At 29.3% G+C, this 27,954-nt stretch overlaps 4 protein-coding genes and 1 long non-coding RNA gene across 8 annotated transcripts in view; 2 read left to right on the top strand and 3 right to left on the bottom strand.

Moving 5' to 3' along the window:
• LOC122516574 (FERM, ARHGEF and pleckstrin domain-containing protein 1-like) overlaps window positions 1–4,349 on the top strand; it is a 29,471-nt gene extending 25,122 nt beyond the window's left edge. The window contains exons 12-21 of one of the 2 annotated variants that reach the window (XM_043634490.1): window positions 1,228–1,433; window positions 1,523–1,612; window positions 1,705–2,080; window positions 2,173–2,282; window positions 2,355–2,495; window positions 2,594–2,748; window positions 3,219–3,340; window positions 3,432–3,586; window positions 3,683–3,942; window positions 4,017–4,349. In XM_043634490.1, the coding sequence (XP_043490425.1) occupies window positions 1,228–1,433; window positions 1,523–1,612; window positions 1,705–2,080; window positions 2,173–2,282; window positions 2,355–2,495; window positions 2,594–2,748; window positions 3,219–3,340; window positions 3,432–3,586; window positions 3,683–3,942; window positions 4,017–4,056 (1,655 nt within the window). In that variant the 3' untranslated portion in view covers window positions 4,057–4,349. Of the gene's footprint in view, window positions 1–1,227; window positions 1,434–1,522; window positions 1,613–1,704; window positions 2,081–2,172; window positions 2,283–2,354; window positions 2,496–2,593; window positions 2,749–3,218; window positions 3,341–3,428; window positions 3,587–3,682; window positions 3,943–4,016 lie in introns of both variants that reach the window. The other variant, XM_043634489.1, reaches the window with a different exon arrangement.
• A 1,734-nt stretch (window positions 4,350–6,083) lies between these two features.
• LOC122516573 (glycine-rich protein DOT1-like) lies at window positions 6,084–10,304 on the top strand. Of its 2 annotated transcripts, XM_043634487.1 has the most exons (5): window positions 6,084–6,373; window positions 7,999–8,140; window positions 9,301–9,930; window positions 9,973–10,032; window positions 10,114–10,304. In XM_043634487.1, the coding sequence occupies exons 2-5, from the start codon at window positions 8,074–8,076 to the stop codon at window positions 10,275–10,277; spliced, it is 921 nt and encodes a 306-aa protein (XP_043490422.1). In that variant the 5' UTR covers window positions 6,084–6,373; window positions 7,999–8,073; the 3' UTR covers window positions 10,278–10,304. The 2 variants fall into 2 exon arrangements, with proteins under 2 accessions (XP_043490422.1, XP_043490423.1); XM_043634488.1 differs by lacking the exon at window positions 6,084–6,373 and having other exon boundaries at window positions 7,815–8,140.
• Window positions 10,305–14,691: 4,387 nt separating this feature from the next.
• LOC122516995 (E3 ubiquitin-protein ligase TRIM33-like) lies at window positions 14,692–19,711 on the bottom strand. Of its 2 annotated transcripts, XR_006303709.1 has the most exons (13): window positions 19,581–19,711; window positions 19,136–19,489; window positions 18,698–18,927; window positions 18,308–18,588; window positions 18,051–18,161; window positions 17,787–17,981; window positions 17,567–17,679; window positions 16,326–17,486; window positions 15,982–16,141; window positions 15,539–15,722; window positions 15,301–15,453; window positions 14,875–15,238; window positions 14,692–14,798 (listed from the first exon to the last, which is right to left on the bottom strand). XR_006303709.1 is itself a non-coding variant. In XM_043635264.1 (12 exons), the coding sequence occupies exons 2-12, from the start codon at window positions 19,461–19,463 to the stop codon at window positions 15,065–15,067; spliced, it is 3,090 nt and encodes a 1,029-aa protein (XP_043491199.1). In that variant the 5' UTR covers window positions 19,464–19,489; window positions 19,581–19,711; the 3' UTR covers window positions 14,692–15,064. The 2 variants fall into 2 exon arrangements, 1 of the variants encoding a protein (XP_043491199.1); XM_043635264.1 differs by having other exon boundaries at window positions 14,692–15,238.
• A 202-nt stretch (window positions 19,712–19,913) lies between these two features.
• Window positions 19,914–20,791, bottom strand: LOC122516994. The gene is made up of 2 exons (XR_006303708.1): window positions 20,253–20,791; window positions 19,914–20,157 (listed from the first exon to the last, which is right to left on the bottom strand). It is a non-coding gene; the product is annotated as an uncharacterized LOC122516994 (long non-coding RNA).
• Window positions 20,792–21,998: 1,207 nt separating this feature from the next.
• On the bottom strand, window positions 21,999–27,765 carry LOC122516044 (putative uncharacterized protein DDB_G0286901). Its single transcript, XM_043633574.1, has 15 exons — window positions 27,595–27,765; window positions 27,195–27,266; window positions 26,588–26,807; window positions 26,261–26,513; window positions 26,058–26,196; window positions 25,817–25,986; window positions 24,693–25,061; window positions 24,305–24,593; window positions 24,160–24,226; window positions 24,019–24,085; window positions 23,627–23,824; window positions 23,244–23,284; window positions 23,071–23,173; window positions 22,677–22,976; window positions 21,999–22,585 (listed from the first exon to the last, which is right to left on the bottom strand). Exons 3-15 carry the CDS (start codon window positions 26,801–26,803, stop codon window positions 21,999–22,001), a joined length of 2,799 nt encoding a protein of 932 aa, XP_043489509.1. The 5' UTR covers window positions 26,804–26,807; window positions 27,195–27,266; window positions 27,595–27,765.
• Between the last annotated feature and the right edge of the window lie 189 nt (window positions 27,766–27,954).

The raw sequence follows: 27,954 nt of genomic DNA, 5'->3' as shown, positions 1-27,954 counted from the left end.
TACGTGATCTTTTTCCTCCCTTCTATTATTTTTTTTATATCCGTATCTTTTTATCGCACTCTCGGATTCGTTGGTCGACCGGATGACAATACTATATGTGAGTAATCCCTTAAATGCCTATCTTAATTGTCAAGATTGTTGATTCTTTTTATCTTCATTTTTATTCAATATACAATATACGCTTGCTAAATGCACTTCCGTCTGGTTGTATTTTTTCTTTCCTGCTCCACGAGTTTAAATCTCACGAGTGGTGTACATATTTGCACATATACATACATAGAATAAGTGGAAAAAAATAATTCGAGGAAAAAAGAAATGGCAAGATGAAAAGAAGAATCCTTGGAATTTCGTATATGCACCACAAGTGTAAATTCGTGGACGAAGTATTATTTGTTGAGAATTTCAATAGAATGGCTTTGTTTGCATAGGACATTTATCGTCATACATATATGTTAATTTTGTTGGCTTAGAAACGACCACACGTTTGCTTTATAGGAAAAAAAAAGAACGATCTCTTTCTCATTGATTTATTTAAAGCACGCGTTTCATATGACAACAGGAATTAAGAAGAAAAGCATGCCGTACTTAATAAGAAATTATTGCACGAAGTATAAAGGAAATTTAGTTATTCTCAACTTTGTACATCAAAGCACACACACCGTAGATTTGGTTGAATGTGCAACGATCATACTTTCGACACTTTAATACTTTGAAATGAAATTCTCTTCTCACTTTTGCAAACATATATGTGTACGTATACGAATATATGCGTACGCTGGATATAATTACTTGAAAATTATAGTCAAGATCATTATATAATTTCATAAATAAAATGTCCAGTTGCACGTACTACTGATATTTGTTATATTGTGTACGTGATAAATTGTTTAGAATAGAAAAACGTTTCATAAGTCTTTCCTACCAAATGTTTACACGTATAAATTCCACGTTATTAATTATTTTTCTGTTCTTTTTATAACAAACCCCCCTATACTTCTCCCCGAGCACAATTAAAGAAGGGGTGATGCGTTGATAATTAGGGAAAAAGATAAGATCGAATGGGTGCATCGTAGCATGCAATATTTAATAAATACATCACTTTTTACTTACGCGTTTATTCCTCATGCGCTCATATACTCTTTCTTTTTGTTCTTTTTTATTGTACTATATCTTTTTTTTATAAATAAATCTTACGTTCTTTCTTTTCTTATCGTTTGTTATTTACAGATGTCGAAGAGGAAGCACAAGATGAATCATCTAAGCAACGACAGGAGAATAATAATTCGGTCTTTACGACTGAAATATCGCAAGAGAAACGAACTAATGGTGTAGCTGAAATGAACAATGCCAGCGTGGTTAATTCGCCTGATCTCAGTCCGGTCAAAAATTTACGAAACGGAGAGATCGAGGATACAGAAGTTCGAAAAACGAAAGTAAGTTATTTCTAAAATAATCATTTATTATATATTACATTATTAATTTTTTTATTATTAATGGACTGTTTTTTTTTTTTTTTATACAGAGATGGCCAACCGATAAAGTTTATTATATCGCCAAAGAACTTCTTATGACAGAACGAACGTACAAAAAGGATTTGGACGTTATCAATGTGGTAAATAATTTTGAAACAACGATAGAAAAAATAATAACAATTTTCTTATAGAATTTATAATATTTTTCCTTTTCTTTTCTACTTTATTTTAGTGGTTCAGAGAAGAAGTATCCAGGGAAGCAGAGTTAGAAGGAGACGTAGTTGTTTCGTTGATAGAGTTATTAGCAGATGCCCATGGTCCGTGTCTTCAAGAAATGGAAGCACGTCTAGCACGATGGGAGAGCAACGCGCGCCATAATATTGGAGATTTTTTATACAATACGCTTCTTAACGTCCTACCTCTTTACGATCAATATCTTGAAAATTTAATCTCCGTTCTCGAGAAAATGGAGTATTCAATGCGAACATCACGACGCTTTGATCAACTCTGCAGGGATTTCGAGTCGCAGAAACATTGTTATTTACCGTTAACGTCGTTTCTTTTGAAACCGTTGCAACGGTTATTACATTACAACAATATTATTGATAGTAACGTATTATTTATTTGTTTTCTTTTTATGAATTATTTATTATGACTTTCCTTAATATACATTTATATTTATGGTATATTTTTTTAACAGTATTATTAGATCATTATCCGAAAGATCATACTGATTTTGAAGATTGTTTAGCAGCTAGAGACAGACTCAGCGAGACATTACTCGAAGGTCTTACCGTTATAAACCAAGCAGTAAGAATATTTTATTTGATTGTTTATTACTAATTAAATATTTTTTATTACATTATTGTTTACAAATTATAGGAGAATTTAGTTCAATTATGCGAAATGCAAAGAGATATTAGTGGCTTTGATAATTTATTTCAAGAAGGTAGGAGATTTATTAGACAAGGCTGTTTACAAAAGTACAGTCGAAAAGGTTTTCAACAAAGAATGTTTTTCTTGGTAAATATTTATATACACAATTATATTTATATTCAAATTGTAATATACACAACTTTATAAAATTCACTTATATAAAGGACCTATTTTTTATCATATAGTTCTCGGACGTATTACTGTATACATTCCGCACTCAGCAACCGACACAATGTTTTCGTGTGCACGGTCAAATTCCAGTAAAAGGAATGAAAATTCAAGAAGGAGACAATAAGACTGGTATCGATCATGTGTTTATAATTAGTGGATATGATAACCAGTAAGTTTTTATTAAAATTATCTACACATACATATACACACACTAATACAGAAGATAAATCACTAAACTCTTTCGTTTGAAACAAAACTTTTGCTGCAACTTTTGTTTTAAAAACTTTTCTGCTACTATCATACTTTCAAAGCTATCTAGGTGGCAAAAGTTAGTGACTTACCCTGTATGTTTGTACGTCCGTTCGGTAGTAAATACTAAATTGCAATGAATCGTCTCAAATTTTCATAGCATACCGTACGTAACGCTTCCGGTCTTGTCGAGTCTTATTTTAATTGTATGGGTTTTTCCAATAGGTTCTTTTATTGGTTTTTCTCAAATATTCAATGCTTATCTCTTATTAAATCTAATCCTGTAAATCTCCACTTATAAATTTGTAAATCCCCGAGTCTAAGGATATAATATAACATTTTACTTGTTTAACTTCAAATATATACGTTATAAATAATCTATTATAATAGATCCTTAACAGTAGCAGCTTACAACGAAGGGGATAAAGAACGATGGATAGAAGATTTAAATATAACTATTGCTCATGCTGATGCACAAGATGCGAAGCTACCGTATTTGAGTTTAAAATCATGTAAGCTATTAAGTCATGACGACAATTATTTCTAATAGATTAATTCTACTAATACTGAAATTAAATGCTCCGATCGTTCAATTATTAGCAGGTTCTACTGACGAAGTGGGAGACAATGTGGGATTAGAAGCAGATAGAGGAAGTTGCGGAGGTGCAAAAGCTTCCCAACGCAGTAACACGACCGTTCATGTATGTTGGCATCGAAGTACTAGTATTAGCTACGTTGACCAATTACGTGCATTTCAGGTAAACTCAAATTCACTTATACAGTTACATAAATCTTTTTAAAATACAATAAACTCAACTTGAGTTCCAGATAATTTATGAATCTTTTTATTGTAGAACCAGCTTAGTGGATTTCTATTACGGAAATTCAAGAACAGTAATGGTTGGCAAAAGTTATGGGTAGTGTTTACTAGCTTCTGCTTATTTTTCTATAAATCACACCAAGATGATTTCCCATTAGCAAGCTTGCCTTTATTGGGATATACAGTATCGACTCCGTCGGAAATAGATGGTATAAACAAGGATTTTGTATTTAAGCTTCAATTTAAAAGTCACGTATATTTCTTTAGAGCTGAAAGTGATTATACATTTGGACGGTAAGTTATTTCAACGTTTTTCATTAAAAAACTTTATTTGAATTAATATCTTATGCCATTCATTTTTATTTTAGATGGATGGTTGTAATTAGAAGTGCGACAGAACAGAGCTAAATATACAATTCAAACGAAAAAAAGAAGAATGTTAAATATTATTTTTCGTTTATGACCTATCTTTGTTAAAGATAATGTTAACGAATACAAGAACAGCATTTAATTTTGTTTTTAGTGTATAATGAAGGAAAGATCAGAATGTTAATTTTAAATAAATTACGTTCTCTTTATTTACATTGGGGGGAGGGGGGAGGAAGACGATTAATAACTTTGCAAAGTTATATTTAATTTTATTCGTTGCTTTATTGTTGAAATATTGCAAGATAGTAAAAATTATTAACGACGTATAATTAAATAAACTTCTAGTAAAATAATTTATAAAAGTAATAATTACTTATATGTAGAATAAAAAAAAATCAAATATTACTGCCTTACTCAAACATTTCAATCGCAATAATATTCAAAAAAAGTATTGGAATTAAGCAGCTAAATTGTACAATAATAAAAATCAATAAATATATTATGTAGTATCTTAACGAGAGAAAAAAAATAAGATGTATTGATATTAGATAATTCAAAATTGTCTCATTTATCTATAATTTCTTATTATTATTATTATATTAATGCATCCTTAGAGGTTGCCTTTATTAATTACATGCAAATAAATTCATAATATAATATTACAAATATAGTTATTATACGTGAGCATTTTTATTATGTTAAAAATGTTCCCTTCGTAAGTGTGATAATTACAATTTATGTGAGTATTATATAGCAGCTAAATATAATTGTTAAAAAATCAGTTACTAAAAAAAAATATAGTTTTATATGGTATGTGCGGATATGTACACATACAGGATGAGCCTAACTTCATTATACAAATGAACTTAGGGAGATTCTATGACTCAAAACAAGAAACAAATCAGGAATAACGAAAGGCTTCATTTTAGATAAAAATGTATTTAAATATTTTTTTGATAACTTTGACCAGTATTACGAATTTTACTATAGAACTATCCTTGTACGGGATACAATGCCAGGCACTATTTATTTTGAGCCATAGAATTTCTTTGTCCCCATTAGTACTATAAATTTAGGTTCATCTTGTAGAAGTAATATATGCCGAAATTGAATACATACTCTTTAGAAAATGCATTTTTATTAATATTTTTTAATATTTGTTAAAATATCGTAATGAAGTTCTGATATTAGCATTGAAAAATTACATATTAACAATTATATTGGACTTTTTCTATAGGCTAGTCTACTGATAATCTAAGTTATTGATATCTTTGAAAAGACAATAATTTTGCTAAGTATTAAGATGTTTACTATTTCTTAAATAATGCAATTAACGTGATTGAAAGCTACAATGAAAATCAGTTATTTAATATTAAAGATTTTACAATCTTGGCGTTTTTATATTTAATTATATTCCATGAAACATGCGTGTAATTTATTTTTACGATTTCACATGATGATGTTATATTCGTATATTTATGATTCACTGGATAAAATGATTTTTCTTAATATTTAAATCAAACAATATATCTTTTACGAATAATCAAATAACATAGATATTCGTGCGACCAATACTGATATGTACTATTGCAGCCATATAATATAATAAATCTTATAGACCAATTACACATATTTGTTGTCCTTTTAGTTAATAATCACCTATTTTGATAAAATGACGTATTTTTAAGAAAGATATAACATTAAGAAGGATTAAAAGAAGTCTGAACGGAAATGGTTTCCTATTGTTCCTAATATAAAAAATTTTAATTACCATTGCTCATTTTGTAGTCTATTTAGTTTGTGTGCACGTAAATCGTTACAGTGACAATCGTGAGAAAGACTCAATTCCTGTATCGTTGCGTATTTATGCATCCTAAGATGTTTTTAGGAATAACAACATAATATTAATAGGTTTTTCGAATTAAATCATTTAAAATCTATATAAATGTAATGTAATTTTTTTTGCCTTCGAATGCTTACGTATTTTATTGTTGTTATTGCGCACATATTGCATAAAATTAAATAGATAAATATAGATCTATATAGAGAAAAACTGCTATAAATATTCAATTACGTGATAATTATCATCTACTCAGAAAGTATTAATTACTAAGCAAGATAATACATGTTCCGCTTTATATTCAACAGAAAATGGAAAAACCCGTGCAGATGTAAATTTTACCAATAAAAATATTTTCTATCTCGATTCAGGTAACGGATAATTGTTTCTGCGATATCAGTCAATACGATCATTCACTTATGTTTGACGACCTATGATAAATGAAGATATACGATCACGTAATTAAAATAACATGTGAATACAGTGGATTATTTATACCATAATGCATCGATTAAGGTAAGTAATATTTAATCATTAGGAAAAACTTTTCATTGAAAGAAACATTTGTTTAAAATATAAAATAGCCTTGAATAACGATTTCGTAATATTTCACATCCTTTTTATTATGCAAAATGTACTAATTTATTATTAAATTTATCTTAATGCAAATCTATTGAATATCGGTTAATGTTCAACGTATCAAGCAAGGGGTTATCAGCAATTCTTTTAGATACATGTGGATTAGGATTGTAAATAACACTTTCAATGCTCTACGATATGATAATCGAGAAGATTTTACGAATATTCTACGAATCAAATTTTTCTTTCTTTCGAAAAAAATTTCCTTTCTCTAAAATATTGAAATAATTCCATTTGATAATTGCAGCTTGAAAGATGTGAAATTCTACTTTCGGTATTCTTTTAATTACGTTGACGTTGCACGTATTTTCCAGATTTTATAATACGATATGAATGATTTTGCATGAATATAGCAAATTTATTGATCGGAATAACTCTCTCTCTCTCTCTTTATATATATATACGTATGACTCAAGGTCATAAGGGCGTTGGAGTTGGAAGCGATCTACGGTCTCAAGGTCATACAATGTCAGATCAATATTTACAAAATAAATAACAAGTATAATTTCCGAATTTCTAACATTATTAAGGCTTCAATTTACGATGAATATTCGAAAATATGGCCGTTTGCATTAATGCAATGCTGTCTTAGATGACCTTGTATGACCTTGAGTCATATGTCGTTGTACTCCGACATGCCTCACTATCACCCTATAGAAACAAAATATATGGATCCATTTAAAAATGTCAAGGTGACCTTAAGAAGTTCTATACGCCTCTACCCACGCAGAAAATATTTACCATACCTTATGTACCTCTTGATGCCATATAAGTTTTGTATAAAACATTTTCCTTTATTATAACAAATAACGGAAATATTTAGATGCTAATAATTGGTGGACAATCCTGTATATATGATGTCCAAAAGTCTTCACTTTGCCGAAAAAAGAAAAATAAAACAAAAAATCAATAATGATTTATTAATAGGATTATAACATTTTGTTTTTCATTTGAAGCTGTAAATCTCCCGTTACAATGTTATTAAAAAAGTATGAATCTACGATGGCGTTATACTCCAAATATTTGCCCAAAACCAACTTCTAATTTTTTAGTCCGTAACTTTTATGACTTCCTATATATATATATATATATATGTTTTTTTTCTATATGTATAATATTATAAAAATTTGTATAAAACTTATATCCGTATCAAAGATTAAATGTACGAACCTTGATATTATCCTTATAAAAAAAAACGTTTATATCCGTGAAAATTAACAATCACTAAAGATTTCTATAATGATCCTTTAATACAAAATTTCTTATTTATTTACCTGTTATCAATGGGATTACATAGAAATTTTTAAGTTCAATGACGTCAAATGCGTTTGAAGCTTTAAGGAAATAAAAAAATATAGGAACGATTAAATTATCGGTTAGATGAATTACGTACCCATCGAAGATCACCTCAGCCTTGGACATACGTCCGACGCTTGTTTTTTGCCCTTATTACTTTTCTATCATATGTATACTATACATTCGATGGAACGATGGAATTTCAGGAAGAAAGATAAAAGAGTGGGAGATTGGATATAAAGACGCGTCCGTACTCTACGAAGATAGAAGCCGGTTTCATCATGTGGAAGCATCGAGCTATCGGCCTTCTGGCCTCACTGGCAATCCTAGTATCTGTTCATGCCGAAGGTAAGAACATTTTCTCTCTTTCTCTACATTTTTCTTTAAATAATATATATAACATATGCCTTATTTTGAGATAATGTATTGTTTAAAGAAAATCGTTAATATAGAGAAGAAAAAAACAATATAATTTAGAATACACTTTATAGTGAAATTTAAAGAAAACTATTCAAATAATAAAGCGTTCCTTCTTTTGAGGTAATGTATCTTTTCAGAGAGAATGATTATATAGAAAAGAAATACCATAATTCTTCTAAGTATTATATTAATAAAAAATAAAAACAATAAATAATCATTTCTAGATTGGAAACGTTTTTTCAATAATGAAAAAAAAATCAACAGCCTATCTATTAATCAGCTATTTGTGATTTATTGATTATAGGATAGTTAACGGTAAATAACTTTGGAAATTATTATCCTGTCTCTAATCGCTTTTATAGATATAATCTCACGATGATTGAACACGTCTGTATCTCTCATAATAGGCGCTGTAACTTTAAAGCAATGACATACTTGACCTTGGGTTCGGTAGTTTCCGTTTTTATCTTATTGCGGTTATTGGAATTCTTATTTGAATAAATAAATAAAGATGCTAATTTCAGACATTACTACTAACTTGAGATGTAAAGCAAAGACGAAAGAAACAGGTATGATGTAAGACTCGTGAATTTAATTTTATATTTTTACCGCGTTACGATCCTTGATAATCGCAGTGTCCTGCGAATGTAAATAAAGACGGACGGAAATTCCCATTGGATTCATCTGTCTCTTAACTTATTCATTTAAAATATAAAAAAAATACATACATTGATTCATAAATTATCGATCTCTTGTTTTTACTCTTCATACATTTAAAATACTTACGTGATTTTTTTCAATATTTTTCCTCTCGTATTATTTTTTTCGCGTAATTTGACTCATTGAATATGATAATTAAAATCTTACATCATGCTACACCATTTTGCATTAATTTATTGAAGATGATATAACCATATAAGAGAATAAAATGTATCTTACAAGCTACAAATTTTATTTTAAGTGTAATAATTAAAAAACCAAAATACATATCACACTAATCTGAACAAAATGAATTGCTTTTTCAAATGTAATGAAATTTATGGACCTATTATTAACCTCCGACATATTTTTTAAATCTCTGTCAACAGAATCATTTCTTCCTTACGCGAAGAAGGTAATTTATCTTCGTGAGAAGAGAGGTGCTGGGTACGGTGGAGGTTCTGGTGCACACAGTTTAGCTAGCAGCTCTGCCAACGCGAATGCATTTGGAAATGGTTTTGCAAGCTCAAGTGCGCAAGCCAGTGCAAGTGCAAGTGCAGGTGGAGGTGGTAAATCATCAGCTTTATCTAATGCCAATGCCAACGCTGGAGGAGGTGGATATGGTGGTGGTGGATTGGGAGGTGGCGGTGGTCACGGTGGCGGATTAGGAGGCGGTGGTGGATTGGGAGGTGGTGGTGGTCACGGTGGTGGATTGGGAGGCGGTGGTTGTGGAAGTGCTGGTTGCGGAGGTGGATACGGAGGTGGTGGCAGCGGAGGAGGCGGATACGGAGGTGGCGGTAGCGGAGGCGGTGGATATGGAGGTGGCGGCAGCGGAGGTGGTGGCAGCGGAGGTGGTGGATATGGAGGCGGTGGTAGCGGAAGTGGTGGATATGGAGGAGGACCAGGCGGTGGTGGTTGTGGGAGTGCTGGTTGCGGCGGAGGTCACGGAGGTGGTTATGGAGGATCCGGTGGAGGAGCCAGTGCTGGAGCCGGTGGTGGAGCCGGTGGTTATGGAGGAGGTGGTAGCGGTGGTGGTGGTGGAGCCGGTGGTTATGGAGGAGGTAGTAGCGGTGGTGGTGGATATGGAGGGGGTCCTGTAAAAGGCACACCTATCGGTGGAGGTAAATATAAATGCATATAATATTACTTAATTGAATATAAATAAAACTTGAAATCTAATGTTTTATAATAAAAATGTTTAGGTTACGGCGGTGGTGGTGGCCACGGTGGAGGTGGAGGTCTTGGTGGTGGTAGCGGTTCTGGTGGTGGTTATGGTGGAAGTGGTGGATACGGGGGTGGAAGTGGTGGATACGGAGGTGGAAGTGGTGGCTCCGGTGGATACGGTGGTGGATCTGCAGGTAAATAAATCTTTGATATTATTTGTATTTTAACCGTTTAAAACATTAATCTTACAATTATAATTTTGAATAATATCTGTAGGTGCAGGAGGATACGGAGGAAGTAGCGGTGGAGGCCTAGGTGGAGGTCACGGCGGAGGTGGAGGTCTTGGTGGAGGTGGAGGTCTAGGTGGAGGTCTAGGTGGAGGTCACGGTGGAGGTTTAGGTGGTGGCCTCGGTGGAGGTCACGGAGGAAGTGGCGGAGGTGGATACGGAGGTGGTAGTGGAAGCGCTAGTGCAAATGCAAATGCACAAGCTGGTGCCTCCGCAGGAGGTTCCGGTGGAGGCGGAGGCGGAGGTTGCGGCGGAGGCTGCGGTGGTGGTGGCTATGGTGGTCATGATGGCCACGGTGTAGAGTAAGTTATTGATAATTCTTCATTATAAATAGACATTAATCAAGCTCATGCGTTTAAATTGCACAAGGCAAAAACGTACAAAATATTCCCTAAAAATATTGCCCTTTACCGTCTTCATTGAATGATTCTATTTTTAAATAACATTGAACAACAATCATTAAGGTGAATCGCTTTATGGATTTCTTGGAAGTACGATCGATGAATTCAAATTGCTCTTAAAGATTATAATTTTAGTTAATATATTCATTTGTATAATTTACTTGTGTTTGAATATTAATCGATGGATTTAAAGTTATAATTGTCTGATGATCTCTGCTCTAAGGCAGAGTTTTCTTCTAAAGGAATTCATTGACGTTAATTATTATCTAATGTGTCGCTTTTTGCAGCTTTCCTTCTATTATAATATTATTTTAATAAAACACATTATATGTATAAATATATTTAATGTTTCTAATGATTTCTATTTAATTTTCAGTGTATTCTCTCGTCTGGGTGACGTAAATGATGGAGTAAGTCATAGTGGTGGCGTGGATGGTGCAAAAGGTGTTTACAGTAGTAGTGCTGCAAATATTGATTCGTCCGGTAAAGGAAGCTACAAAGTGTCTGCTGGAAAAATCCCATAAACCACTCAAGTGAAAATTCAAAAATTTACCGGAAAACTTTAAAAATTGAAACAATTATCTTTGTATTAGGTTGATGCGTACGAAATGTCGGATTTTTAAGTGAATATATGAAATTACATATCTTGTGTCAAAACATGTTTATTTATTCAAAATAAACTCTATTTACTTTAATACACTTTTCCCAACGAGATTTTAACCCTTTCGCTACAGGTGTGTTTATCGCAGCGGTACTTCTGCTGAAGGGGCTGCTGCAATGCGCAGCAACAAAACTGCACGCTGCGCAAGACCGATCGTCAGTAGCCGAGATTGATTTTTAAAGCATTTTGTTACTGATATCAAGAATATTTTATCCGAAAGAAACAATACACTGAAAATATATGTCTAGAGTAGGATATTTGATGTGTCCTAATTACATACGCTCGTCGTATGTATAATACACGCTATTTTATGGAGAACGACTATAGTCGCCCGTAGTAGCGAAAGCGTTAATGCATAGATGCCTGTATTCAAGAAATTCTGATCTTTACAATCAGTAAACTTTGATATGAAATTTTTCAGACTATCTTTATTTTAGACTTTTTAGCCAGTAAAAACTGTTCAAAATGTTTAAAAAATGTTTAAAAAAATGATTAGTTAGCGAAAGATCTGATGAATAAGATGGGTCCTGAAAAATTTAATACTTTAATTCATTTGTAAAAATCGGGTCATTAATGATAGGCATACGTTCAACTGATCCAACTTATTTCGCTTGGTTTGTTCGTGCGGTACGCACTTATCTATTTTTTTTCATTTTGCCAATTTCAGAAAGGTGTCGCAATATTGTTGTATGGTCAATTTTCATTCTTGTACTCACTTCTTTTCACATTAAGGTATGTTGTAAATTTTACTTTTTCTAATAAATAATCATTGCTCAAAATTAATGTTTATCCATTATTTAATTTGACGTAAAAAGCTTACAATAATAATTTATTGTTAATTGCATCTAATATATTTAATTAACAGAGTTTACACTAGTTAAAAAGTATTCCGTCCGCAGAGATAGCAATCGCTAGAAGCGCCTTCAGTACGGAAAGATTCGGAAAAAACTATTCAAAGCTCACAGGGTTAATATACAGGGTCTTTCACCTAACTATATCGCCTTAAATATATCGCTTATTTCGTACGATAGAAAAAAATGTCAAAGGGAAAAAAAATTCTTTTCGAAGGCACCAATACCGTGATGGCCGAATTTTTTTCTTAAGGTCATTTTTTTCGAGATTTCAAAGTCACCGTATTTTTTTTAAATGGGACTGCATATTTTCACTACCACAGTCTTATAGCTTATAAAAAAAGGAAGTGCAATATGTTAACCTTCAAGTGACCTTTCCCGAAAAAATTGTAAAATGTAGTCTCTTGTACATGAGAAGATTTTTTGCTTGTACGAATGTCTTATACATTGATTTGCATTTGTTCCTACCCTGAGCGCGTACTGAAGTTACTGATAAACATTTTACAATTTTTTTGGTAAAGGTCATTTGAAGGTTTACATGTTGCACCTCCTAGGATTCATTTTTTTATAAGCTATAAGACTGTGGTAGTGAAAATATGCAATCCCAATTTAAAAAAATACGATGATCTTGAAATCTCGAAAAAAATGACCTTAAGAAAAAAATTCGGCCATCACCGTATTGGCGCCTTCGAACAGAATTTTTTTTCCCTCTGACATTTTTTTCTATCGTATGAAATAAGCGATATAGTTAAGATGGTCTAGTTAGGCGAAAGACCCTGTATATTATTTCAATAGCTTTTTATTCAGTTATTCAATAGCTATTTATTTCAGTTGCTTTTTAAATTAAGAACTGTAAATGATAAGATAGAATATTTTATATTCTTATATAAAAATTATATATATATATATATATAAAATATTTTTATCGTTGATTTTTTGAAATGAGTACATTATAAAAATAAATTTTTTCAATTTAATATCATATTTATGTACATAATACGTAATTAACATTGATTTGAATCTTCTTATAATAATACTTCTATATAAGAAATTATAAAAGTTTTTTATGGTGTAAAAAAACATGCAATTAGTTAATTACATATATAATTACTTATAACTACATTTTTATATATATATATTTATTTATTTATTTTATATATATATATATATACAGGGTGTTCCAGCTAAGAGAGGCCAAATAAATATTTTGTTTTTTATGATGCAACAAACTTTTATAATATACTTTGAATGATTTAAAAAGAAGTATGTTATGAAAAAAAAATTTTTTTTAGATCATTTTATATGAATTTTTTCAAGGTCCTCGATATTTTTTATCCTATAAGTATCTATTGTTTTAAAGTTTACCTTGTAGTGGGTAAAAAAATACATTTAAATATACTTGTATTGTGACTTTCAAATGATCTTGAATGCCAAAAATGTGAAAAAATTAAAAGATAATGTTAAGATGTTCTTTTAATTGTTTCTGGTATTACAGAAACACAAACATTAATTATGCGATTCTTTATATCCTCTGGAGTAGTAGGTCACTGTTGGTAAACATCTTCTTTCAAAGAAAAAAATCTAATGGGGTTAGATAAGTTGAACGTGCTGGCCAAATTGTTGGAAGATGTACCATTTGTGCAACTACGTGTGTCAACATGATAACTGTCCTTTTCATTATTCAAAAACAACTATTCAGATATTAAAAAGAAAATATCCAAATATTTAGAAAGAACGAAACGGGCCTATAATTTGACCAGTGCATTCACCTGATCTAACCTCGTTGAATTTTTCTCTTTCTAAATCATTCAAAATATGTCATAAAAGTTTGTCCCATAATAAAAAACAATATATTTAGGTGGCCTCCTTTAGCTGGGGCACCCTGTATATAAAGATACTTTTTTAATTTTGTCTAATTCATTAACAGAATATACAACAATAATAAATTGTATATAACGATATTGACAATTAAATGTAAAAATATGCTTAAACATTTATTTTAAATCCAAGAATTGTAATAATTGCCTTTATAATGATTTGTTCCGTTTATACAATCATGAATGATATATATTTTAAGAACGAATTTTACCTAAAACTAAAAATATAAAATGAAAGTAGAAGTCCAACAAATTTGATAGAACATTTACTAATACTAATAAATATTCTAATATTTCTCAATAGATGTGCATATTGTTATATATTTAAAATAACTACTATAAAGGAAAAATATTCGTAAATATTTAAAAGAAGATTTGCAAAAATCGCTTTTAAAAATGAAGTTGTTAAGAAACATCAATTTTTGTAAGTATCAAAATACAGCAGGACCTCGATTAACCAAAGTTTGGTTTTCGGAGGCTTGGTTATCTATTCTTATATTTGTTTATAAATCTTCGAATCGACCCTTTTTTATCTTCTGTTTGTTAACCTTTTTGCTACTGCAGGACTTTCCGCTACGCTGTATTTCTGTATGGTAATGTTCCGTACATCAATATCCACAAAAGCCACTATAATGGTGTGCAGTGCCTAAGAGGTTAATAAACATTCGAATCAAGTCGAAATATACAGCAAGACCTTAATTTATCTGCGTTGTTGTACTTACCCAAACGTACTTGTCTACCTTACAGGTACAACGACGCGAATAAACTGAGGTCCTACTGCATATCTAATAGTGTCTTTTTTATAACTTCATAGTTTTACTTTACTTCTCAGAAATATTCATGCAAAGTATTCTGTTATTTTCTCATAAAACTTTTAATTGTGTTAATTTTTATTTTTATTTTAATTAAATATTAATCACTAATTATACGCCGATACTTTTTATTTGGAGGGAAAACATCCTCGTCATCTTCTTTATTAGCAGAAAGAAAAGGATCATCATATGCATAATTTGGAGCCCATTTGAGTAACAATTTTTCAAAGAATTCTTCTAAATTACGCGCTTCTTGGTATACTTGTGATTCCACCTAAAGAATAAATATTGTTTAGTATTTTTTTAATTAAACAAATCATAAAAACAAAATCTTACGGGATTATAAACAAAGGCGTTTTTAAACATCAATCTAATATCTGTCAGAACTTGTCTTAAATCTGTATAATGATTTGGATGATCAGTTTTTAATTTATCTCTGATTACATCCAATGCAATAGGCCTCTTGATGATACGATGATATTCAGTTATCTATTTAATAACATAAAATCTTTATATTAATATTAATCATGTATAAAGCGTTTGTAAAAATAATTGATTTAAAAAAGATAATAACCTCTGAAGATACAATTTCTCGAAATGGTAAACTTTGTTCATATTGACAATATAATTCTAGAACAACTCTTTGGGCTATTCTTAATTCCTTGGCACTCATAGTATTTGGCTTCTTTTCTCCAGGTGGATCATCAGAGCAATCAAGAATATTTGTACATAGCATACATTGCCAAGTTTCACTTTCACTAAAGTAATTTTACATTAAAAAAAAAACAATTTATTATATTTATATAATATAAAATATATATGCAGGTAGAGTCTCCTTCTGTGATAATGCAACTTTTTTCTTTGAAGTTTTTTCATATAATTATAAACAAAGGAGATATTCAGGTGCTTTGCCGCTCGGGACTCTCCCTGTATATATCTATATATGAAGATAATGAATATAATTCTATATGAATAAATAAATATACGTTTCACAATTACTTCAAACGTATTACTTACTCAGGAAATGATTTCAAACTAGGGATATGACAATAAAGATGGAAGACTTTTGGACATTTATCGCAACATAATACTGCATCTCCACCATCCATGCATACAGCACACCAATCTTCATTTGGATCATCTTTCACCATGGATGTTGCAGTATTTTTTGGGTTATCTGTTGAATGTATATTCAAATAAAAAAATTCATATTAAAAATATTACGAAAACAAATTATTTTAGAAATCTGTTTTTATTTCATAATATTATTTATGATAAACCACTAATATTCATAAAATTTTAAATTATACTATATTATGAAAACTAATATATCATTATTTTTAAACAAAATAAATTTTTACCAGAAGAATTTTCTGCTACTATTGAATTTATTCCTTCGTCCGTAGAACTATCTACTTGAGTAGAGTCCATTTGATTTTTTTGAGCTTCTGGTATTACCACAATACCATTGCTATCTAATTTCGCAATAGTGAGCATTAAATCATTTAATGATTTTTGACAAAATTTATCTAAACTTTTCTCTGTTTCATCTGTTTTGCCAGGTGGTACAGGACTGGGTGTTTTGGGTACCGATGAACTTACTGCATGTCCCACAGATACTGTATTTTGTGATTGTGGCGGCATATCTGAATTAGTAGTAACATTAGTATTACTGTACTTTTGATTATTTGATTGTTGATTTTTCAATGTTATTTTATATGTATCATTAACAGGAACTGTCATAAGTGGTGTAGATTGATGTCGAGCACCATAGAATGGAAGACATACATTAACATTCTGAGGAATATGCCACCGTGCAGGTTGTTGCATTGCAGTATAATTTATGTGTTGAGTTGACGGAGTAGTGGGATTACATTGCTGTAATCGAATACCTGATACTACAGGTGTATTTGTTGGTTGGTATGTATGCGGTGGCACAGGTCTCTGAGAAGTTCCAGGAGGATATCGATATGGTAATAATCGATATGGTACATTATTAATAGTAGGTCGAAATGGAGGAGGATTATGTGCCAAAAGACCACGTAAACTTGTATTTTGACCAAGTTGTTCTATATGTACTTGTTGATGTGGATGCGTAGATGATGTAACTTGTTGTTGATGACAACCACTTAATGGACGTTGTGGCATCATAAGTGGCTGTTGCAATTTATTATTATAAGTATGCTGTATTTGTGGAGATAAACGTGGAGGCATATTGTGTGCAGAGAAATGTTGCATGTAGTTTTGAGATGGTACTTGTTGTTGTTGTTGTTGTTGAGTTGTAAGATGAAGTGGAACTTGTTGATAAGAATTTTGTTGTGTATTGTTGGGCTGTTGAGTCACAACAGGAAGAGGAACAGTAATAACTGGATTATCTACAGGTGTATTTATAGTAATATTTGCTTGTTTTTGTTCAGACTGTGGCTCGTGAAATGGAACAGATTGTGAACTTGAACTAGCAGATGGAGATATTGAAGGATATACTCTTCCATCTACTACTATTGCTCCAATAGATGAAACAACTGAAATTTATAAAAACATTATATTATATTTTATGTATCACATTTAATTGATATAATTATATAAATTTCTGTAACTTAACCTTTTATTAAATCTGGTACTTTATCAAAAGATAAATGTATTCTAACTGGTATTTCTGGATTAGGTATATCAGCACGTCGACTTTTTATACGTTGTAAATGACTTGTAACAGATCTGCAATTAATAAATAATTACATAATTTTATACATATTTATACATATTCCATATGTATATGTACGTATTTATGTAGAAATGTTTGCACATAATAAATAATAACATACTTTTTACTATACAAAAGTTCCATATCTGTACCCTTACTCAAAGCATGACTAACAAACTGTATACAATGATCTGTAAGTTTAGACAATTGATCCAAAGCGACCTTCTTTTCATTTAATGTATTTTGTTTCTGATCGCAAACTTCATTTAAGCGCATGACTAATAATTTACCTCTTGTATTGATAGCATTTGTTAATCTAAAACAAAAATTAATCATGGAAACAATCTTTTTAATAAATATGAACAAATAAATCTTATCTACTTACTGTACTACCATCTGAGTTATTTCTTGAACTAAAGTCTTTTTTTTTTCCACAATTAAAATTTGTCTATCTTCTATAACTTTCATAGCACTTCGTAATAAGACTCGTTTATAACTAAAAATAATTTTAACAGTTAGAGTAAGTCATAAAAAGAAAGACAGATATAAAAAAAAGATAAAAGAAACACATTTTAAACGTATAATGTTAAATTAATTCAAATTGACGTATTACTAAATAAAAAGACACAGACATGATAATACCTAACTTCCTTTAAAAGGGTTGAGACAGAAGACTTTGTTTCTGCAGCAATTTCATGGATAAATTTATATTTATGGTCACGATGATCACTTAATTGACAATCCCTGCAAGTTAATCTATCGCAGGTCTGACAAAATAAGGATAATTGTTCATGAGAATGAATAGTACAAAATAAATAACCAGGTATCTTTTTAATACCCTTTTTAATATTATCTCTGTCATTTGCAACTTCTTCCTTTGGTTTAATTGTATGATCTTTTGTTATCTTTAGCCTTTGATGAGCCTTAAATAAACAAAAAATTGTATTTTCATCTTTTAAAAAATTAATCGAATATATAAAATATATCAAATAATACATTTATCAGACATATATTAGAGAATAGAATAATCACCATGACGCAGCTTTGACAAATGAATTCTTCGCATTCCACACACCAACTAGTAGCAATAGCATTATCGTGACAACTAGTACATTTTTTTTCTTCTTCTGTTTCTATAGATTCGTCATCTGTTCCCGTATTAATATCTTCTTCGATGATCTTTGAAATAAATCTATTCTCAATTAAATTTTCTATTTGACTGGTAACATTGCAAACTTGACAAGCAATAACATTGCTCTCCACTAAAAATATATAAATATATATTGAATGTAGTATATAGAAAATTTAGGTACATAGGAAGTATGCACACTGCATGTTACATACACAATGTACCACATAACATCAAGTATTATACTACTTCTATGTGCTACACATTTACTTTTAATAAATTTCAAGATAATCTGGAAATAATTATGACAAAGTGTATCACTTTGTAGCAACAATACTTACATAAAACATCAAGATCACCAGATGTGTTATGATCTGCAATTTTATTATTGACACATGTAGTACAAGCTGCATGTAAACACTCCAAGAGTTTAGGATCATCGCCGATGGTAAATGTTTTCCCACAAAATACACATTTGGATAAAAGTGCTCGAGTTTCAATCTCTTGAGATTCTGTGGTACATTCAATACGCTGCTCACATTCTTTTTCTGTACAAACTGGTTGTATTTGGGACTGTTGTAAATCAGACTTAGCATTGTTTTGATCTATAGGTTCTGTTTTAACAATTACTTCTGGTAAATTTATTTGTTCGTTACTTTTGGCTTCCATAATAGTAACAAGCAACAATGTATGTTCTATAGAAATAAATACTTCCATTATTTATAAAAATAATTAACAATAAACTGTACTTATCATTATTCTTCATTTGAACAAATAATAACTTACTTTTCTGACAGCATGTACTCAAATTATAACAGGAAAAGACACTAATTTGAGGCACTCTTTAATATGTTATTATACTAACTTGTTCTTATTGTTTTAAAATTATATAAAATTCCGCTCCAAAAAAATATATTACAAACATGACAGAATTTTAGAGATAAAAAAAATGTAGTTTATAATATTAATCATAAAAGCATAAAAGATTTACTATTTATCATAATAAAATACATATGTATATACTGACAATTCCATATACATATATACGTGTAATTAATACACGCTAGACGTACTTTTTATTTTAAAAAGATCAGATTAAAATTATATTTAATTACCAAATATCTTTTAACTTTATTTATTAATAAAGAATTATTAGTTAATCTCAACACTTATTACAGAAATGTAGAGACTACTATGTCCCCAACAAACAGTAAAGAAAGGTTATGGAGTGGTAAACTCAATCTTACTTCAGAGGGCAGAACGAAAGTTGGACAATAAGAGTAAAAGAGCAAAAGCGAAGAAAATAGAATATACAAGGTGTCTGAGGTTTCCTCGTACAAACGTTGTAAGCGTATTCTACGCTCTAAAATAAAAGAAAAAGGTTATATAAACATAGGTCATTTAAAGCCTTATTTTTTTAAAAGTTATAATATAAATTGTAAAACTTTCTAAATGTACTGTTTAAAATATGGCCCTTCTACACGAATACAGGTTTGCCACTCTGCTTTTTCTGGCATGACGACGTCGATTTTTATTAATTCATACAATTGCATCTCTAATTCGTTATATCATGACATGTAGTTATCTTAATTGCATAAACTTTTTGATTTGCTTCTCCTACAAATATGTGCGTTTTATTGTGTTGTTCTATTAGAAACGTACATTTCTTTAATGTAATGTTAACATTATTACATTATCAGGATTAAAAAATTAGGAATTTTATGGGATTACAGACTGTAACTGTTCAATATTACATTTTAATTATTATATTAACCTTTAAATTAATGCAAGCAAAACAATATTAAAAGAAAATTCTAAAAGAAACTCTGTAAAAGCAAAGTCACTAATAAATTTAAAAAATCCCTACTATACTCTCCACTTTACTGAAATCCTCATCATTACACAACCTCCAAATTTTAAGGATTGAAAATCCCCGCTATATACAGGCTACATTGATAATGAGATAGAGTGTCAAGTGCAATGCGAGAGTAGATTTCGTCAACCCAGAGTAAAGTCTCTAAGAAGTAATCCCTAGAAAAACACAAAGAACACGAGAGTCGACACAAAAGTCACGCTTGCGTAATTATTAATCACCCTAGACAATGACCACGAACCATTAAAGCATAGTTACAACCGAACATCAGAATTTCATTATTACTATACCTTCCTAGACCTCAATACTGCAACCGTGGGTATATCCCATAAAGCAATTTAATACTGTAACTAGATCTTATTTGATCTCCTCATCTGAAATTTACAAAATATTTAATTCCTAGGATGCTAGATGCTCTTTATATACCATTTTAATAATCACGAAATTTAAAAATTTTTAACAGGAAAACTTTTAACGCGAAATATTTACACGCTTTTTTAAACACTGTGGTATAAATAGTCATTCATTTTTTATGTTGAGTGGAGCCTAACGTGATAGGCTACTAACGTACGGCAAAATATTTTCCTATTTAGATACACAAATTACTGTTGTAAATATAATAATTATTAATGTGTAAGCTACTGTTAGATACTTATTAATTTATCTTATAAAAATACTCTGTAAATTAAAAAATAAAAGAGTGTTTATTTGATAAACATTATCATTTTTAATAAATTCAGTTGATATTGAATATAAAATAATTTTAAACATAATAATTTTATGTTAGTATATAATATAAATTATAATGTATTATTTAACGAAAGTAAGAATAAACGAAACTGTCGGAGAATTAAAACATAAACAATATTGTACTTATTTTTAAATAAGAAAAAAAAAGTACACAGTAATTTTATGTTATACATTTAATATTATATTATATAAGTTTAATATTATTTCCTTGTACAGATAAGCAATATATTTGTTATAAGGCTACTCAAATATAAAACTATAAATGGTATGCTATTTATGTTTATTTTGAGTTCAACTAGAAAAATGATAGAAAAGATAGTTATATCTCTCTTTACATTTGTTCTTTATAATATAAACTCTATACAGTATAAAAATTCGCTTTACTAACATTACATATGGATATGTTAATAACAGAGTTTATAACAGTAATTATATAAGATATTTTTATATATATACATATATACATAAATATATATATATATATATATACATATAAATATTTATGAATATATTATTTGTATAAGTTTTTTATATTTTAATGAGAAAATAGAGAAATACTATTTTATAATGAATATATTGCCTTAAGTTGATAAATTTGAATTATTATTTTGTCCAATTTCATTAGAGAGCTCTGCTGTTTGAAGTGGTATAGGACCATATTGAAGATAATAATGTTGCTCTGGAAGTGAATACCATGGATCGTGTATATTTTGCGGCGGTAAACCGTTATAGGCTGGCTGTTGAGGATGCACATATGGTGGGTATACAGACGGATAAGCCGGAGAATATGTTTCTGCACTTGGATAGAAATATGGTAAAAAGGAATGTATATTACTTGCATCAACGACATCAGAATTGGGCATGCAAGTAATACTAGGGAAGCCTCCTTGAGGTAAATAATACGAGCCTCCGTATGAATCCATTTCATTTTCACAATATGGTACATTTACATATGGTGGTTGCTGTATATAGGGAAGGTGACAAGAATTTGGCATTCCAGGAGGCACATATACTTGATTTAAAGCAGTATTTATATACGGTACTTGCACATCACCGTTTTGTGAATTTTGAAAATTTGGAGATTCATTAAACGATGAGTTATGTTGATACTGCTTAGAAATATTCTTATACGGATGTATTTGTTCGCAATTATTATTATAATGTTGATCTGTAAAAAAGAGCAGTATATTAGTTTATTAAAATTATTAATACAAAATATAACATTACTCCCTTAACAAAATGTATCTTTAAATGTATACTTCTTTTAAATCGTGGTGCTGTATTATTAGATCGTTGTTTGTCTTTATTGATATTTTCTGTATCTTTAATATTTTCATGGGCAAATGGTGATGTTTTTTTTTCATTGTCCATCTTTTTTAACTTGTCCTTTTGTAAATCAGTCACATTATTTACGCACATATTTATCGTCTTCAGTGCTGGCTGTGGAATAACAATATTGTTCGTATTTTTGTCAGTACTTTCTTTTTGTTCTGTTAATTTTTCATCTTCCAGTATACATGAATTAATATTTTGTATTTCTTCTATATTTTGAGACGCATCTGTAAAAAAATGAAAAATATGTTAATAAAATTATTAAATACATAGTACATATATATATATTATGCAAATTATATTGTAAAAAATATATAATACTTGTATTTAATGATGTAACAGGTGGAACAGATATACACCAAGATTCCGGCGGTGCTGATTGTCCATTAGGACCATAGTTCCATGCATGATTGATTCGAAAATACTGTAAAATACAATTTATATGATTATATTTTGATTTCATATAGTATTAAAGTTTTGTAAATGTATCTTACCTCTAATCCTAAATTATAGAAAAATTTTAATGTAGCTGGATCTGAAACGAGAAAGACGATTTATATATAAATTTGTATGAAATAATAACTCTTACAAGGAGACTTTACGAAGTAGCCCATTCAGTTGAGAATGACTTATGTTAGTATTAATATACTAAAACTAGTTTACTAATATACTTTTTATCGTCGTGTAAAGTTATATAACTTACAAGTAATAAACAAACAAAAACTTTGTGAAGGCTTTTTTCTCGAGATTGGCTGACTAGTTTACTTTCTTAGTTTAATATGTTAACATCTTCAAGGTATAATATTGATATATTAAGTCTTATCCTCAATTGAGTAGACTATTTTGTAAAGTCAACTTGTTAAATTGAAATGCCCACCTGATAATGGTAAATCGCAGCTATTTAAGTCTATACCTTTTTGCGTCGAATTATGGACATTTTGTAATGATTGATTCATTTGATTTGCAGGTATTAATTCACCCGTATAACCAGGCACGTACGGAACAGCAGGATAGGAATTACCATCCGAAGCAACATAATACAATGATGAATTTCCAGTTATAACTTGTGAGTTATCTAAAAAAGAGTTCCAGATGTAATTATATAACGTATTTGATTATTTATGATTACCTAATTTATGCATAAGAATTCGTCCTACATTAAGCCGAATTTAATTATAATAATTTAAATAAAATAACTTTTGTTTTTATGTCATGAATATATTATTAAAAATTTATTATTATGTAGTTCCTTTGTAAATAGCAACATACCTTCTCTACTATCTGTTATTGCATTTTCATGTATATCTCCCTGTCCACTAAATTGAAGAGTATTATTCTGAAAAAATAAAAATTTATTATTTACAGTAACATCTAATCTTCATTTTCTATAACGTATAATGATTGTCATACATTTGTAGCATAATTTTGTAACTTTCCCAATGTATTTTCTCCAAGTATCTGACCTTGATTGTTCCTACTAACAGAACAGTAACTTATAATATTCTACATAAAATTGTTGTACAGTCGTAATACGTGCTGATAGTGTAATGTTTACCATTCTTGTTTTTGCCATTGATGCTCTGGAAAGTCTTCTTTTTTTATATTTTGATTGTTACTATCCTTATTATTTGTAATTAACATAACAGATCCAGTATTACTAGATGTTAATAGAGGAGTAGTTACTTTGTTAGTATTAGAAACACAAGTGTTACTGGTAGTAATAGAATCTTGTTTATTATCAAGATTTCCTCCAGGATTATTATTATTAGATATAGAATCAATACAATTTATTTGTTCTTTTGTTTTGTTTGAATTTGAGTTAGAAGACTTTTTATATTTTTGATCTGAACAAAAATTATATATACATTAATATGTAAATCATATATATAGAGAGGAGAAATTAATAGAAGAGAGAAGGAATCTTATTTAAATTATACACCTACTGGAATCAATTAGCTGAACATTCTTTTTACATATTGGTACCCAATTATTTTGCTTATTTTTTCGCAAAGATAATGGTTTAAGGGATGAATATGGTACAGTTCTTTTTTCTCCAAGTTCTTCTATAAATACTATTACTGAACCTTCGTTTTTACTTATTTCTTGAATATGTCCACAAAAGGTTGCAGGATCTTGATTTGATTTTCTTTGTAAAATTTTTGTTTCATTACAACTTTGATTATTTTCTAATGCACTTGCATTATTATTGATTCCATCCAAGTCACTTTTATTAAAGTTCATTTCAATTAAACATTTATCTCCAATTTGAAGTCCATTACTATTATATCTTGTCCAACCAGCATTTTTTATTTCTGTATAACAATGTAAAAATTAATAATTAACGTTTTACAAATTAATTCTCTACAAAATATCTATGGAAAAGAATACACAATGTAAAATTCTTGATTTGTATAGAAAACGAGAAAGGTCCAAAAATTTTAGCAATATAACTTAGTTGTAATTGTATAAAACTTCAATTTTATATACTTCTTATACACCATGAATACTTCAATATGCTGCAAATATAAAGAAGAAATAAAATTGAAATATATATAAATAAAGTTATTATAATTAGTTATCTTAACGAAACAGTTTACATTTATTACTTATTTTATTATACCTTCTGTTATAATAAAACTGAAAATATTTCTGAATAAAGTCAATAGAGTCTTACATGTCTTCATTTTAATTATTCTTTTTTATTTAAAAAAAAACACATTTTAGAAAAGTCAACTTTAATTAAAATATAAACTAAAAATTGTTATTGTTCATGTTTTTCATAATTTATTTTTGAAAGTGGTATAAGTCCATTTGTAATTTAGAAAAACCTTTGATTATCTCTTATAATTTTATTAATTATTATTGTATAGTAAAATTTAACAAGTTCATAATTTTAAAAACATTACCCAAATTTATTAATGTTTGCCAATATTTTTCAATTAACTCAAATGCAAATCCTTAAATATCACACGTCAATGTATAAATAAATGGACTTATATCACTTTCAAATATAACAGCTCAATGAAATATTTGTAATAATATAGTACAAATAATGTAAACTACATACCTCGTCTAATTTCATGCCATACGTCGAAATCTATATTTCGATAAATATTAATATCAAGAGCTTTAGCGACTCTATAAGGGAATGGTGGTATACCTTTTGAAAAAGTATACATATCTCCTATGGTCTCACAGCCATTTTCCATTCTTTTATATATTTCCGCAGATAGCTGTCTACAAAGAAATGTATGAGGAAACATGAAGCATATGATATCAATTAATAAAAATTTTGTAAAAGAACTTACTCTCGCATCTCAAGATTTCCTTTTAAGAAGAATTTATCATGTCTTAGCGAAGAACTTCTATCGTGTAGCATTTTATGAACAGTATTATCCACATTTTTCATATCAAAAACATTTTTATATAGAATTTGGTACATAATAGCTGTAAATAAAGCTTAATGAAAAATAAAGTACTAAAATATAATGATAAAATGAATGCTACTTACATTGACAAAAACCAGCAGCCATAACAAAATTTTTATTATAAACACTTTCGTACTGTTTTTGTGGTGTATGGCATAAATATATATGATTTATAAAACCATTATTAGTCACCGATTTACAAATTTGTTTTTGTCCGTTAAACAAAATGATATCTTTCTTATAAAGTAAAGATATAGCTTGAATTTCATTCGGACCACCTGATTCCGTGAAACATGCCATTTGTTCGAGATAACTATCGAATGGAATTGTTATCGACTGGAAACAGAATTTAAATAATGGTCAGGAATACTAAGTTAATATTTTTTCAAAAAGAAACTTTATAGTTTTACCTCCTCAAACAAATGTTTTTTTTGTCGCATAAACTCAACGCATTCTTTTCTCACTCTTATATGATAGTATTGCGTTAAATAAACTTGTTCGCTAACAGCTCTGAACAAACAAGTTGGATCCCTAGGAATATGTTTTCGAAAATATCCTTGGCCTTGTAACCATTCATCAACATGTTCTTGCGTCCTTTTTGAAGACTTTCTTGGAGATATTTCCATAATTCTTCAAAAAAATATCATGCAAATATTTCATATTTATAAAAAAGTAAACATTCAAGTTTAATTAATCTATTTAATTTGCAGGTATCATGTTTTATTTTAAAAAATTTTTCCTAATATAATTTATGTAAAAATATTGACACAGATTGTATATATACGTCCATTTGATATGACCTTATTTAAGAAGTAATAAGTGCTACTACAGTAGTTTTTATTCATCGATTAAAAATATATGAAAATCAATAAAGTATATATAAAATTGATTGAAAATAAAAGAATATCTACTTTAACAATAACGAAACGAGATAAATACTGATTGTGAGATATAATTAGTACAATATATTAAATCCATTATTTTAGAACAATTGAAGGATAAAGATTGATTACTTACGTGGATTATAAATCGTTATTAATATATCGATATTTATAGACCACTGATCAAAGAATAACTTATTATAATTTCCTGGAAATAAAATCAGCAGGAAAGAATTATTATTATTGTTAACTAAGAAAGGAAATAAGAAAAAAGTTTAAAACGGTTTTACAGCACGTGTTCCGGTGATAAATTTTTAAACTACTGTTGGTTAAACGAGATGAAAAAATTATTGGAAGAACGTTAACCAAATTAATAAATTTTAATACGTGATCTTTACTAGATATAAAATATTATAATTTACTACATATATCTATCCGTTTTACCTTGTCGAGTAATAAACCGATAAATTACTAGTTAAAAAAAATTAACATAAGAGCTAGAGATCATACATTGATTTCAGTTGACAATTACAAACCTCAAGGGCAGGTCCTTTGTTATGTTTCTATTTCGAGTCGTTTTTGTTTTCTTATTATGCGCGGTAATTTTGAGTTAATAAACAGAACATTACTTATACATTTACTGTATTTAAAATAAGTAGAACTATTTATTTGATAAACACATTATTTGATAAAGTAAATTCATATTCTTTTTGTCCTTTTTTTGTTCAATAAAAATTTATACTATTTATTTTTAAAAATTAGTAAATAATAAAATTGTGTGTGACAAAATTATGAGAAAATTTTATACAAATGATTTTTATTATTCATCATAATAATTTCATTGGAATGACAATGCGTTACGTACGAAATATTAAAAAAGTACAATAGCCCGTTAT

Source organism: Polistes fuscatus, unplaced genomic scaffold, assembly GCF_010416935.1.
Source record: "Polistes fuscatus isolate 324 unplaced genomic scaffold, CU_Pfus_HIC Scaffold2, whole genome shotgun sequence".
NCBI lineage: Eukaryota > Metazoa > Arthropoda > Insecta > Hymenoptera > Vespidae > Polistes > Polistes fuscatus.
The sequence above is the reverse complement of the archived record's forward strand: the minus strand, read 5'-3'. Positions and strand labels throughout refer to the sequence as shown.